Source organism: Contarinia nasturtii, unplaced genomic scaffold, assembly GCF_009176525.2.
Source record: "Contarinia nasturtii isolate CC-2019 unplaced genomic scaffold, AAFC_CNas_1.1 Cnas_scaffold_4702, whole genome shotgun sequence".
Taxonomy (NCBI): Eukaryota; Metazoa; Arthropoda; class Insecta; order Diptera; family Cecidomyiidae; genus Contarinia; species Contarinia nasturtii.
Genome location: NW_022201988.1, coordinates 1 through 14747, shown reverse-complemented (window position 1 = coordinate 14747; position 14747 = coordinate 1). Strand labels below are relative to the sequence as shown.

Below are 14747 nucleotides of genomic sequence, written 5' to 3'. Positions count from 1 at the left end.
TATTTGATTCATCGGAACGTGAGAACAATAAGGCATGCTCTTCTTTGGCTTTAAGCTCCAATAAAGTAGCTTCCAAGCAAGCATTTTCCAATCCTTCAAAATCTTGTAGGCTGCATAAAGAGATTTCATCGGCTTGAGCTGTTCGCAAACCACGTTTTGGAAAACTGCCATTACTAAATGAATCATTTGAACTTGAGTGGAATTTTTTGTTTTCCAATGAAATTGCTTGTTCAAGTCTTTCAAATTCCTGCAAACTATTAACCGAAATATTATCATGGTCTTTTATTTGATAGCGTCGTGTTCCGGCTACTTCAAAATCGTTGCTAGAATATGAATCCTTGAAACTACTAATTCGACTACTGCCAATTTCAAAATCTGTATCTTCTTCTTTAATATCTTCAAGGGCACCGCGATCGATATCATAAGGATATCGTAAGTTTTGAGCTTGTTCTGCCAATTGCATTTCAATCCATTTGCGACTAGATTCAATTCCAGCGCCGTCTTCACTTGACTCAGTATTGGCACCACTCGATGGACTTTCTTCAAATTCAAATGCTAAATCATGGCGTCCTTGCAATAAAGTTGATCCTTCATTTGTTGCAGCCGGTGCTGATTTTATTATTATTCTTTCAACTTCATCATCGTGTTTCTTCACATATTGTGTCTGTTGAATTGAAACACTTTGACCTTCAGTCATAAGCTCATTGGCTTCTCTTGCAACTTCCTCGATAATTACAAACTCATCGGAAATATCTGGCTGTTCTACTAATTCAAATGAGTCACATAAATCTGAATCAACTTTTGATTCATATAGATCTTCTTGATTTTTGTATTGGCGCTCAATAAGTTTTTCATATTCTGCTTCAGAAATTCTCGTGTCCTTGCTCACAGTATCTAATTCTGATCCTGATTTATCGGTTTTTTTTTTTCTGGAACTGTTATAGGTTCCATTTTTTCAAAACATTTTGTTGGATCATCTGTTATATCTGTTATTTTTATGTTTGGTATTATTGAATAGTTATATATATTCATATTCTGTGATATTCCATGATTACGTAGTTTTTGAATATCATCTTCAGATACTTCAACAATTGTTTCAATGTTCGGAATTGATTTCTTACGTTCCGTTTGCTCTTGTTCTGGTTTTTGTGCACTTTTTGGTGACATTGCTTTCTTTTTTCGTTGAAAATTTTTACTTTCTGGTGTCTTAAATGATCTGGAATATTCAGTTTCATAGCGATCGTAATCGGAGTCTGATCCACTTTCTTTCTGTTCATCTTCCTCCCGAACATCGTGAATAATCATTTCTTCATCAAGCAAACTGTCTGTACTCTCTTGTGATAGCTTTGCAAGATCAATGCACGTACTGTCATTACGCTTGTGACCTTTGCTTCGACGTGGTGTCATATTATCAATTTCAGTTATTCTATCATTATCTGTTTCAGCATGAGGTACTTTTTCTTGAGAAGAGAAAATGTCATTCATCAAACTTGCTCTTCTTTCATAACTTCCAACAAGTGATACAGCATCATACGAAGTTGCCATATCTTCTTGAATATTTTCAATAATTGTATCGGCGTTCGATGCTGTTGAAAAACTTATCGACAAATTACTGGCATCGCCAAGGGTTGTTGAAAATTGTTGCACATTGAATTCTTCTTCACTAACTTTACGATTGGGCATATCGGTTGTGTTCGATGATTCAACATGTGCAAATATCATTTCATGTGAACGTCTCATCTGACCTGCAGATTCATCAGAATCAAGTTCAAGTGGATTTTCTGCATCCAAGATAATATCACTGACAGTATGTAAGCTCGACAATCGAAGTTCATTTTCATCAAATTCAAGGTCAATGTCAGCAGTTGATGGTACCAACGTCTCTGATGCATCCGATACTTCTATACTTCCCAAGTTACTAGAGATTTCCGAATCAAAACTTTTCATGCTTTCTTCTGAACTTATAGTTTTCCCACTGTGATCAAAAGAACTGACAGCTGTATGATATTCAGTTGAACCAGGAATAAGTGATGATGCATCCAAAGCCGTTTGATATTCTCCTGAGGAATTTGGGTATGAAACATACAAATTTTCAATGTCCGATGAACACGGACGACTATTATCGACGCTATGACTGCTCGGACTTGAATGATCTTGTTCATTTAATGACCATCGTGTTTTTGAGGCCCCCTTTGATGAACCAGTACGGTGAATGACCTCCGATTTACTGGTAGTCAAACTAGACTCATCTGTTGACTGTTTTTGACTGACTTCTCCGACTCGAGTTTCCATTTTATTACTGCATTCCTGTCTCAAAAGCATATTCATATGTGCGACTGGATATATTTTGTCTTCATCAGGATCTAATGTGTAATCAATTATATTATCTTCTGGTTTTATTATTTCAGATGTAATTTTATCAGAAAATTCATGAACAAAATTTGCTTGGAATTTTGGTTTTTGTGTGCTTTCACTCTCAATAGCTTCTACTTCTATGTATTGTTCTTGATTCAAATTTTCAACAGGAATATTAACAACGAGTGTGGTTTTTGGCTCAATAATGTCATAATGTTCCATATTACTATCAAATTCGAATTGTGACTTTTCGTTTTTTCTTCTTTCATTGCTCGCAATTTTTATCTCATCTATGTTCTGTGAAACATTGGACAAAGTATCAATTGGAGCGTGACATACTTTGACTGCTTTATCGTGAAACTGAACTTTTTCGGTGGAATCCAATATTTTTCGAGTGCTATGATCAGATTGTAATAATATTGTTTCAGCCATTTTCACAGGTTCAAATGTTTCAATTCTCTCTTCATCGATGTTTTTCTCGATTTCTTGAGATTTAGAAATTGTGCACGTTGGTGCTGTGTATTCAAATTGTTCAGCTGTCTCTTTTAATTCAATTTTCGATTGAAAATTAATTGTAGCTTGTTCAAGGCTTGTATCACAACTTTTAGAACACTCGGCTTGGTCATTTGAATTCGGCGATTCAAGAATAACATTTTCGGGTATTTCTGTTTCACACTTTTCTTCCAAAGATTTATGCATTCTAATCTGTTGTATATTATCCAATTTTCCATAAGAGGCAACACCAATTTCTTCAGGTTGTAAATTAAATCGAACTTCATACTTATAATCACTGCATTCGATTTCAGTTTTCTGGTCAAGTTTTACAACATCTTTCAACTCTTTACCATCGATATCATATGCAATAATTGGTTGTTTTTCAATCGCTGATTTTGTAATAAGATCTCCGCTTGACTCACCAATATAAAAAGCAGCTGTTTTTTTTTCATTTAATACATCTTCATCATCGTCGTCATCTAATATATTTTCGCGTTCTTTAACATTATATATAGATGCAGAATATTTTTCTGCTGAATGTAATATAATATCGTTGTGATCCGAAAGTTTTGGGCTTACATTATTCAAATGATCAGTAATTGGAACATTGTGTCGATCAATGTCCTTATTGCTCAATGATGTTTGACTAATATTTTGTTCATTTGGGGTAATGCTGGTCAATAAGTTAACTGTATCAAAATCATCATTAATGTATCGAACACCTCTGACTTGAACATGTGATTGTGAACGTGGCTTTGGTATTGGTGAAATGTTTGGATCATCTATTGAACCGGACTCAAGTGATTGCCAAAATTTTTTTGTTTCAGAAAAATCACCTGAACTTCGATCAATTGCGGTACAGGCCCTATTATCATCTTTGTCAATTTCTGAAGTATGCACATCATCAACTGTTTCTGAAGCAATAGCATCATAGTTATTAGGGTTGAACGAACGAGGTGTTGGTTTTGGAGTAATTAGACTTCTTAGACTTCTTGAATCTAAAAATTTGAAGTGAATGGAAATACCAAATTTTATGATTTTCATCTGAATTCACCCGCATCATTTCAAAAAAAATCATCTTGTGGGAATCTAGCTTTTCAAAAGTATTTCAGGATATTTGGATTGTGTGTAATTTGCATGTAAAATTGTACCTTTACAAGTTGATATAATTGAAATTACTGAAAATTGATTATTTAGTGGAAAATTGTAGTTCTTAAAAGTAAACCTTTGAAAATATTGATTTACACAAGCTATTTTTATACAAATTTACATTTGAAAAAACAGTTGATATTAAATGAATATGTCCCTATTTAACAAATCATTTGATTTTTAAGTAATTACTTTCAAGAGAAAATGACTTAATACACAGAATGAATTCACTCATTCTCTCTAATTTATTTATTCTTATATTTAGTGCACGATAAATGTTCATGTTTTGATCCATTATTTAACTATCATCCATAATAAGTTGATTATATAGAATTTGAAATATTTACGGTGCCGAGTAGGTACTTGGTATTTCAAAATTATATTCTCTCAATGTACTTATTGGAACAACATTTTCTAATTTTTAAATAAGAAATTAGAATAAAAGATTTGTTGTTTTATAACCATTTGGTTTCAACAAAAATATTATAATATTCAAAACATTTCCTATTCATTCCAGCTTAGCTTTTTTTATTTTCAGAAGAATTTTAGTTGACTTACGAAGAACTTGTGTTTTTCTTACCGTAATCTAGTTACATTTGAAAACTAAATTACATTCATTGAAAAAGTTTTCTGTTGTCAATTCTACAAGCAAACAGAATTGAAATAAGCGAAATTAGAAAGATGACAGTATATTGTTCTTAAAAAGCAATACCAAACCATTCGTATGCAAGAGGAACAAACCATTGAAGCATGCTGTGTGTGAGTGTTGGAAAAGTGTGAGGATTTATGACATGTAGCATATTTGTACAAAATGCAAATAGGCACATTCATTATATAAGTAAGCGTTGCAGGACGAATTTTCTTATTATTTTAATTTTACTTTGATATCAAAAATGTAAAATTTTGCAAGTTTTTAATGAAAATATCATCACATAAAAGAAGGTACTTGTCACTAACAAGAATTTAATGAATTCACTTCAATATGCTTATTATTTTATTTTGAACAATTTTTTAATTGTTAAAAAAGTCGAATATAGACATTTTATACTTTTGAACTGAATCCATAAAAATTCTCTATCGTTGCATTGGATTTGTTAATTCACCTTTTAGAGTATGATGTATAGTGAAAACTGCGCATTTCGGATAGAAGCTTTATCATCGATTATTCTTTGTTGATTGAAATTAGCAAAATCTCGTCTCATCTATAGAAGAAATGAATTTTGTTAACAGCGTGACGCATGTTGTTTTTTTTTTAAATAGATGGATTTTTCATGACTAGACATTTACTTACAAAAATAACACTTGGAACAAAACGAAAGAAGCGAATAAAAACCAACTACATTCATTTTTTTCGAATCATCATATATAAAATTAAGATCAAATGCAATCCCAACGATTCTTTTACTCAGTTATTTTCTTCCCATTTATTCAAAGTGTATACGGTTATATTTTATAATTTAAGTATTGCATCGTTTGGATGTTGTAATTAATTTCTTGTGTTATGATCATTTGATTGGTCATATAACGTTTGATTGAAACTCAGACCTTCGTTCAGCGGATTGTTTTCATCCGGACCGCTAAGATTATCGTCAAAAGATTTTCCCGACATTGATTCGATAGTCGGTGATTTAATTAGATCAGCACCATGCGGATCGCATTTGATAGCAAAATTTTCACTTTCTGAATTCAAAGTATTTGATGAATGTTGTTGGGAATTAATAAAGAAAATACTCCGGTCAAGTATATTATCAACCAATTGTATAGCTTCCGAACGAACTAATTTCAAATAGTCGTTTGTTCCTGTTTTGTATAATAAAATCGTAATAAATTATTTGTGGATATTGATATATTTGATTGCTTTACAATAATCTTTTTTTGTTAGTATTGTAATGATTTTGAAGACAACTTAAATTAAAGAAACGATGATAGAAACTAAAATATCTAAGCTTTATCTTACTAGCACATTATCGAAAAGTTTGATAAAGACTATACAAATAACGAATCTTCAATTTTATACGATCTTTTTTCTTCAATTTTGAGCAATTTTAATTAATACAAAGAAAGTTTTAGGAATTTTGGAGTGGTATTTCTTTAGTTTGTTTGTTTTTTGTGATAGAATGTTTCTTTTGAAATAAAAATAATGAAAAATGAAATTTGTCCACTGTGGTGAAATAAAAAAAATTTTCATGACGTTCAAATATTAGATTTATTTACTATATAATATTAACTGACACATTATTTAGTGCGATACAATATAATTGTTATAGTTGTAATATGGATACTATGGACTCAACAGAACCCTAGACTTTGCAACTTATGAGCATCAAATAAGTGTAAAAACCAAAAAACACATGACAAATCTTAATTTTTTTTAAATCACACACAGCATTTATCATGGTTATACTGCATAATGAAATGAATGATTGGATTCGTAAAAGATTTGATTATTCAACTTGATAAAATGGAGCAAATGTTTTCAGCTGAACGATTCTTCTGATTTAAAATTGGAATTAAAAGAAATGAATTCCACATTGAAGCATTCAGATCAAATTTCTTGAATTTTGATATCAGTTAGATACTAATACAGTGTGTATTAAATACCAATGGCTGTATGAAATGATGATTATATTAATAAATTAAAAGTTATCTGAAAATGGTTTACTTACCATTTGTGCTACTCGCATCATTCAAGTCATCTTCAAGTTTTTGTGGGGATTCTACACCTGAAAGTAATTAAAATAAATAATTATTTTCATAGTTTTCAAAAATTAAAAAAAATAAATATCACAACCCAAGATATCAAGGTAACATATTCATACATTATTAAGGTAATATGACTGCTTGCAGCCGCTAGGAATATATTATTTAAATATGAATACGATACGACATTTTTAATTGTATAATTTAAATGGATATTATTGGTATAATAGTTTTTGTTGTTTTTCTGTTGAATTTGGCTTCAACTATTAAAAAAAAAACAATAAACATTAAAAAGAGAAACACATGTTTTAAATGTATATTTGAGATAAAGATGTATTACTCTAAACATTCAATATCAGTGAGACTGTCACGAATATCTTCAAAGCCTTTGATGTGATCGGCTTCGTTAGATGTGTCAAATTCGTTTTTAGTTTGATCATGTACAGAAAATGATACGCTCTCATTAAATGCAGTACGTAACAAATTTGGCGTTGTACCACGTGATTGTGAATCAACATCCAGGAAATCGTCTCCTTCGGTTTGTTCCAATTCTTCCACGTCTGTGTATGACATATCAGCAGAGGATTCTTGCTTCTCCTCACAAGTTTTGATGGTTGTTGAAATTTTTGAATGGCCATGTTGTGAAAGTGGTTTACCCTGTCCACCATCTGTCGATGTAATCGTTGAAAAGAAAGCTTCTTGTTGTAGAACATGTACATCAATTTCATTATTACATTTCTTAATGGTATTCTCATCGCCTGAAAACTCTTCAGTATCAGTGTAAGCATCTTCATGATTTCTTTGCTCATGTACAATGATGCGATTCAAATCAGTTTCAATATCACTTAAATAAAGCTCTTCATTCTCTGTAACATCCCCACATTCATCTCCATTAACATCTAGGAGACCTCCTTTGGTTTTCAATGATTTTTTCAATCGTTTGCGTCGCAAATATCTTTCACTACTCACACGAATCTCTTCAATATCTGTCAATTGTTCATGCTCAGCAGATTTTTGGTTACGACTGAATGACGTTAAACCTTCAGCAGAACTTACAATTCCACCATCCATATTTGGTATTTCAACTATTTCATAATTAACATCATCATCGTAATCTTCTTCATTCCCACTCATATCTTCTGTGTCAGTTAAACCTTTATATTCGAAGGAGAAGAATAAAAATCGAAATGATTAATATAATAATTCAACAATCAGTGCTTTCAACGAACACAAACGAACGAACGGATCATTCGTTCATAGAATTTTGTGTTCGTTTGTGGGAACTGTTTGGATGTTTGTTCATAGAAAATGAAATGTTTTCCATGTTTGTTCGTATAACGGAACACGTTCGAGAGCTCAGATGTTCAAAATATGTTTGTTTGAAATTTAAATATTTAATTAAGGGTAACAAACGAACAAACGGACATTCGTTGACAGCTCTGAATTTTTTTTCATTTGGTCGTTTTGAAAATTGGTGATGGGTGTTTTTTAGTTACGAGAATTCTAATTTATAATTACGTAGAATTATTTGTTTGATAAAGTTCATTGGAAATATAAAAAATATTCATTTAAAATTTATGGAAAAAAGCACAATCCAATATTTAGTGATTAATTAGTGAAAATATGTGACGCTATTTCTAGAAAAGTTTGAATGAAAGTAAAAAGTGAAAATCTAATCAACCAAAATTTATGATTTTCACACAAAAGGTCGATCGTCAAAGAAATATGGGAAAATAAAATGGAGTCATGACCAAAATGACTCACAAAAATGTTTACAATCGGATTTGTGATAACAATTTCCATCGAAAAATGGAAACTCAATAGATATTATTAAACGGCAAAAGAAACATTATTATCATAAATTCATGAAACACTCAATTCAAGCTATTTGCTCTTGTTTTATTGCTAAATTAATATTTGATTTATTCATTTAAGATAAGAATAGTTAATTTTGATTTCTTGAACTGACCTTTTTCGACATAATCTTCTCGTATTCCTAAAAAGGATCTATTCGCACTAAGCACCAAAGGCATTACTTTGGCAACAGGATCACCATGTTGATCTTCTCTCATTACTGTTATTTCACGAACTGGCGATGGTAGTTTGATATCATTTGAAGTGGTTGCAATGCAATCATCGTCAACATCAAAATCTTCAACATCAGTATATGGTTTACTCGAAGTGTTCACATATGCTATAGGGATTATCATATTCTTCTTCAGGTTAAAGCCCTCATCATCGGATGAGTCTATGTTTTCCACATCAGTCACAGCTTCATCCGGAATTGGTTGTACAGACAATGAATTTCTATTTTTTTGTCTATTGCTACTGAAACGCAATTTTTTTGTTCTATTGCTTTTGAATTCAACACATATTTCTGGTATTGCTTCACTTTTAAAGAATGCATCATCATTATCGCTAGCCTCTAAAATTATTTCTTCCGCATCAAATGCGTTGGCACATTGATTTATATGATCGGGGAATGTGTTTTGATCTTCTTGATCCGAAAATGCAATGTTTTCAACGTCCGACGTTTCTTCCCAATTTCTCCTATGAAAATTGCTATCGGAACCATCCACATTTGACATACCATTCATGAATATATTTTTATTATGGACATATTTGGAATTCTCAACATGAAACGACCCGAAGTCGTCATTTTCTATCAAAAAATTATCAAATTTGAAATCATTTGGGATTTCTTCAATAATTAGTTCATTATCGGATGTATTCAAGTCTTCACAATCAGTAACAGCACCATCGTCTTCTTTTGGTACATTCAAACGGGAATGTTTGGTTCTCCGGCTGTGTTTTATCTTATCGTTATCACCGCAGACTGTCTCTTCAATAAATCCTTGATCCAAAAATTCATTCAAACTTAAATGTTCCTCAAAATCTTGCATCAAATCTACTGAATCATTTGAACCGGAGTCTTGGCAATCCTCAATATCAGTTGCACTATAATCTTTGTTTTTCGGTTTAACTTTTTTAAGTGTTTTCAATAGTTGACTTGATGGTAATTGGTTTTTTTTTTCATCGCTATCCAACTCTTCAACATCGGTGAGTATATCTTCAATATTTCCTGCATATTCACTATCGATATCTTCGTCATCCGTGAAATCTTGAGTGATTGAGATCTTTGGTATTTCATTCATATTTGAAGTTCGAGTGGTTGATTAGACAGAGTGAATCGTTTCTTCTTAGACGAAAATAATAAAATAATAATTTATTCATTATCAAATACAGTAAAATCGGTTAGGTGAAAATCCTCGTACAAACTAATTACAAGCAAAATATTTCGGGTAACCATGAGTGTAAAACTGCACTTTTTTCTAAACAAACTATTTGCACATAAGTTAGTGTACTTTGCCAGTATATAAGGCTTCTTTTTTGTCACTATTTACGCTCAATTCCTTTTAAATAGAATAAGCAAGATAAAACAACATATTTGCAGAAATATCAAGATGATCAAATGATGTTTTCTCTATGTCAAAAAAATTATTGTAAATATCGTCTCAATTTTTTCAAAGTAACAGGTAAATTTATGACTTTGCATTTCTGATTTATGTGGATATATATTCATGTCCGAGAAGATCACATTTTTATGTAAGTTTTGCTGACAAACAATCACAAATGAGGAAGAGATTAAAATAAATCAGTTGCAAAAAGAAGCAGTAAAATTATGCAAATGAAAATAAATGCCTCTCAAGATACTTATGATAAGAATTGAAAATTAACAAACACACAGGCTTTAAGGAATATTTCTCATTAACTGAATTAGGAATTTATGTACTTTATGTTACATATATAGAGTTTTTTTAAGTGTTTAAAGATGAAACTCACTATTTCACCATGTGTTTATTACTATACAATCGATATTTAATTCCAAAACGATTTCTTTATGATTTATAACGTTTAAAACTAATCTGTGTGATCGAGCATAATTTTGCCAAAAATCTGGCAAAATTAACTTTTTCATCGAAGCAAAAATATATCTCGTTTTTTTACTTGAGCGTTTTTTTTAATACAGTTTGTTAAAAAGTATCAATATCATATAAATAACACTTGTGACAAGTACAATCAGAGAAAAATCATGATTTTTTTCTTATTATCCGAGCATCTGCATTCTGCATAGGTTAATGAATTAATGATTTCAAAATCATAGTGAACTGGATTCACTGATTGATCATGTTCGAATTGAACGATACACTACTGGGTTGGAAAAACTACACGATTTTAAAAGAAATGTAATTTACGTAGAATATGTATAGTGTATACTCTACGTTTTCTACAATACATTGTAGATTATTCAAAAATTCAAAATAAGAGACAAATTGCCACTCAAAACATTGTCTGACGTTGGTGAATGAATGAAATGTGTTTCTATTGAAAAGGTTTGTTATGTTAAATGTCCAATAGACAAATTTTCAATAAAAATTCTATACAATTTTCGGTATTTTGAAACAATTTCTGGTGATTTTAATATATTTGTTTGCCAAAATTGAATAAAATACAAATGTTGTAGATTACATGGGAAAAAATATGTAAATTAGATGGTAGTAATCTAAATTTACAAAATGTAGATTATGTATCAAAGTAATCTACATACCAACCCAGATACACTATGTCACTGGTCTTGCGGCGAATCTCTATTACTCAAAGTTATTCTGTTTTTGTATTTTAAACTTCCATAATTTCAAATATTAGTAAAAAAATCGGTACATTTTGAATATAGGAAGATATATCGTTTTGGAATTATTACGTGTTTTAAAATAATTTGTTCTTTCCAATTTTGATAACTTATACAGAATTTACCTGTAAATGAAACAATCTGGTGATCATTTTTTAGTTTTTGATGAAGTTTTGATATTGCGCTGAGGTCAAGATTTGGTGATGAATGGTTTTCGACTATAATCATACTGTCATTGACTGACACAGAGGGTGATGCCGTTGGTGATATATCCGAAATTTTGTAACTACCAAAATGACCGACTAATCCCTTTTGTTGGTTTTGTGTATATTGACGAGTGTGATGACGAACAGATTTTACTCCTTGTATTGAGACGAATTGACTCTCTGGATTTTGATTTTCCGAAGTAGAAGAAGAAGGCAATGCTACTGAATCCGATAAACTGGAATCGGTTGTATCAATGAATCCAGCCTCAAGTTCACGGTAGCGCCGATTATTGTCGCCATTGCTTGATCGGCGATTGTAGATCATTTCTATCGAAGAAGAATTCACCGTTCGCATAAAAACTTCACTGGTGAATTGTTTATTGCGTTCGGATTTTTTGGATTTGATCAAACGATTTGGACTGGAAGGAACCGAACTAGATTGATCCTGTGTTAATTCAACAGCTATTGTATAATCTAAGTTGCTATATTGTAACGCTGATTTACAACGAAATATTTCATCCGCATCGGTATTTGCATAAATGATGTCAAATGTGTGCTTTTTTTGTATCTTGGCTTCTTCTTTTGATTCTGTCTTTTGTGTGGGTTGTATTTGTTCATGTTTCATGTCTTTCGTATCAATTTTGTCCATGTCTAATGTCATTTTGCTTTGTTCAACTCTTTTCATTTGCACTTTTGCAGTTTTTAAAGGGGCCTTTATTGATTTTTCAATTCTTTTATTAAGTTTTGATGTATTAGGTTTATATTTAGATTTTTTCAAATTCTCAGTCGCATTTTTTTTTATTTGAGTATATTGTCCTCGTTTATCATGATTTACTTTATTTGTGTTTGAAGTGCTGTACATTTCTTCATCTGAACTTATAATACATTTGGATGAAACTTTTTGAGTTGAAGAAGATTTATCTTTATTTTTTCTAGAATCGAAATTACTTTTGAAAATTGGATTCGATTTTGATTTTTCAGTAGCTTTTGATTGACCAGTGTTCATGGCATTCATTTCGTTATCCATACAAGTGCTTATATTGAATTTACTTGAACTTCCCCCGAATCCATGTATGTAATCTGGTGTCAAAATATTTATATCATCTTTTTGTAAAGAATTTGTTTTGCCAATTTTCTGATCTCGTGACAAAGTTGATTGCACTTTGTTGGAAACTTTTATTATTGAATTCGGCTTTGGCATTATGGTTGTTTTTCCATTATTTATGTTAATATCAAATTTTGCCTGTGTTTTTGATATTGGTGAAACGCACGAAAATGTTGTCTCAGTTTCTGATTTTTTCATAAGATTTTGTCGTTTTGAACCCGACTCATTCCATGAACTTGCATTTGTTTTTGTTTTTTCTTCAGTTCGAAATTCCAATCGATTTTCCTTGCTTTCATTTTTTTTTATACTCTTATCATCAAATATCATTTTATTTTCAGAATTGATTTTATAGGAATTCATTACGTTAGGCTCATCATATGAAACATTGTCATCCGATATATCTGTTGGAACAGTCCTAACGGAGATTTCATTTCCGGAAGAAGTTGAAGAAATAATTCTGTCAAATTTACTAGAGTTCCATTCATACAACTTATTCGGAAAATTACTAATAGAATGACTATTTACACGGATATCGTATCCAGGTTCTATATTTTCTGATATATCCATTTTCAAATTAGTGTTTTCAAGAACAATATTGTTTCCATTCTGTAAAGAGGTTTGTGTATTAGATGTATCTTCAAATGATTTTTTTTCAACTGAAAAATTCTCGCGAATCTTGTATACTTTTGTTGTATTATCATTTATGGATATAGGGCTTTGAACTTCATCTGTGTCACTTGACTTAACTGATCGAACTTCTAATTTTTGTTTGATTTGACCATTTGAATGAGAGTATTTTTCATTACTGAGTTTCATCAAAAATTCACTTCGTTCATCACTTAGCTCCAATTCTGTATTTTCTGTGAACTGACTGAAAGCACTTTCATTTTGATCATTCAGTAAACTTGAATGAAGGATTGGATGATTTTCCATATTTGTATCTTCAGAACCAAAAAAGGAAGATTTTAGGTTTTTAATTTTCAGAATGTTTGATTTTGTATCAAGACATAAATGTGAAGAAATAGATTTGTTATCAATCGGTTCAGTTTTTTTTGATAACTTTTGATTACCAGAAGAAGAATCTTCTAGTCTGAATGTATTTTCAAATGGATAACCCAATTTTTCGAAGATATACTTTATGCACTCAGTAGTATCTTCCGATTTTAATTTAATATTGGTTGGACGAGAGATTCTTTTCTTCAAATCTTCGAAGTTATTTTCAATTCCTGCAGTTGCATTTTCAGAGTCCTCAAAGGAAAACTTTTTTTTAGCCAACGACTCTTCAGACTTTTCTGGATCCTGCCCATGGTTTGACCTCCAACTATTCACATCGTCATCAACAGAATATTCGAAACAAGGCATTATTTGTTTTGTGTCATATTTTTCAATAGATAACTTGTCTTCTGCTTCAACTGATGGATCATCAAAGTCCTTAGCTTCTAAATCTCTTGCAATAGTTGATTTCGAAACAGAGGACGATTTTAATAGATGCTTATTAACAGAAGATTCGAAACAAGGCATTATTTGATTTTTTTCATCTTTTCCAATATATAACTTGTCTCCTGCCTCAACTAATGATTTATCAAAGTCCATTGCTTCTAAATTTTTTGCAATAGTTGATTTCGAAACAGAGGACGATTTTAATAGATGCTCATTAACAGAAGATTCGAAACAAGGCATTATTTGATTTTTGTCATCTTTTCCAATATATAACTTGTCTTCTGCTTTAACTAATGATTTATCAAAGTCCTTAGCTTCTAAATCTTTTGCAATAATTGATTTCGAAAGAGAGGTCGATTTTAGCACATGCTCATCAACAGAAGATTCGAAACAAGGCAATATTTGTTTTTTGTCATTTTTTCCAAAATATAACTTGTCTTCTGCTCCAACTAATGATTTATCAAAGTCCTTAGCTTCTAAATCTTTTGCAATAATTGATTTTGAAAGAGAGGGTGATTTTAGCACATGCTCATCACCAGAAGATTCGAAACAAGGCATTGTTTGTTTTTTGTCATCTTTTCCAAAATATAACTTGTCTTCTGCTCCA

The 14747-nt window shown here is 31.1% G+C and overlaps 1 protein-coding gene across 2 annotated transcripts; it reads right to left on the bottom strand.

The window, feature by feature from the left end:
• Positions 1 to 769: 769 nt before the first annotated feature.
• LOC116351139 lies at positions 770 to 14741 on the bottom strand. 2 transcript variants are annotated; one of them, XM_031783198.1, is made up of 4 exons: positions 8669 to 10145; positions 7197 to 7853; positions 6666 to 6722; positions 770 to 3848 (listed from the first exon to the last, which is right to left on the bottom strand). In XM_031783198.1, the coding sequence occupies exons 1-4, from the start codon at positions 9852 to 9854 to the stop codon at positions 895 to 897; spliced, it is 4854 nt and encodes a 1617-aa protein (XP_031639058.1). In that variant the 5' UTR covers positions 9855 to 10145; the 3' UTR covers positions 770 to 894. The 2 variants fall into 2 exon arrangements, with proteins under 2 accessions (XP_031639058.1, XP_031639057.1); XM_031783197.1 differs by lacking the exons at positions 7197 to 7853; positions 8669 to 10145 and adding an exon at positions 11515 to 14741.
• Positions 14742 to 14747: the final 6 nt, after the last annotated feature.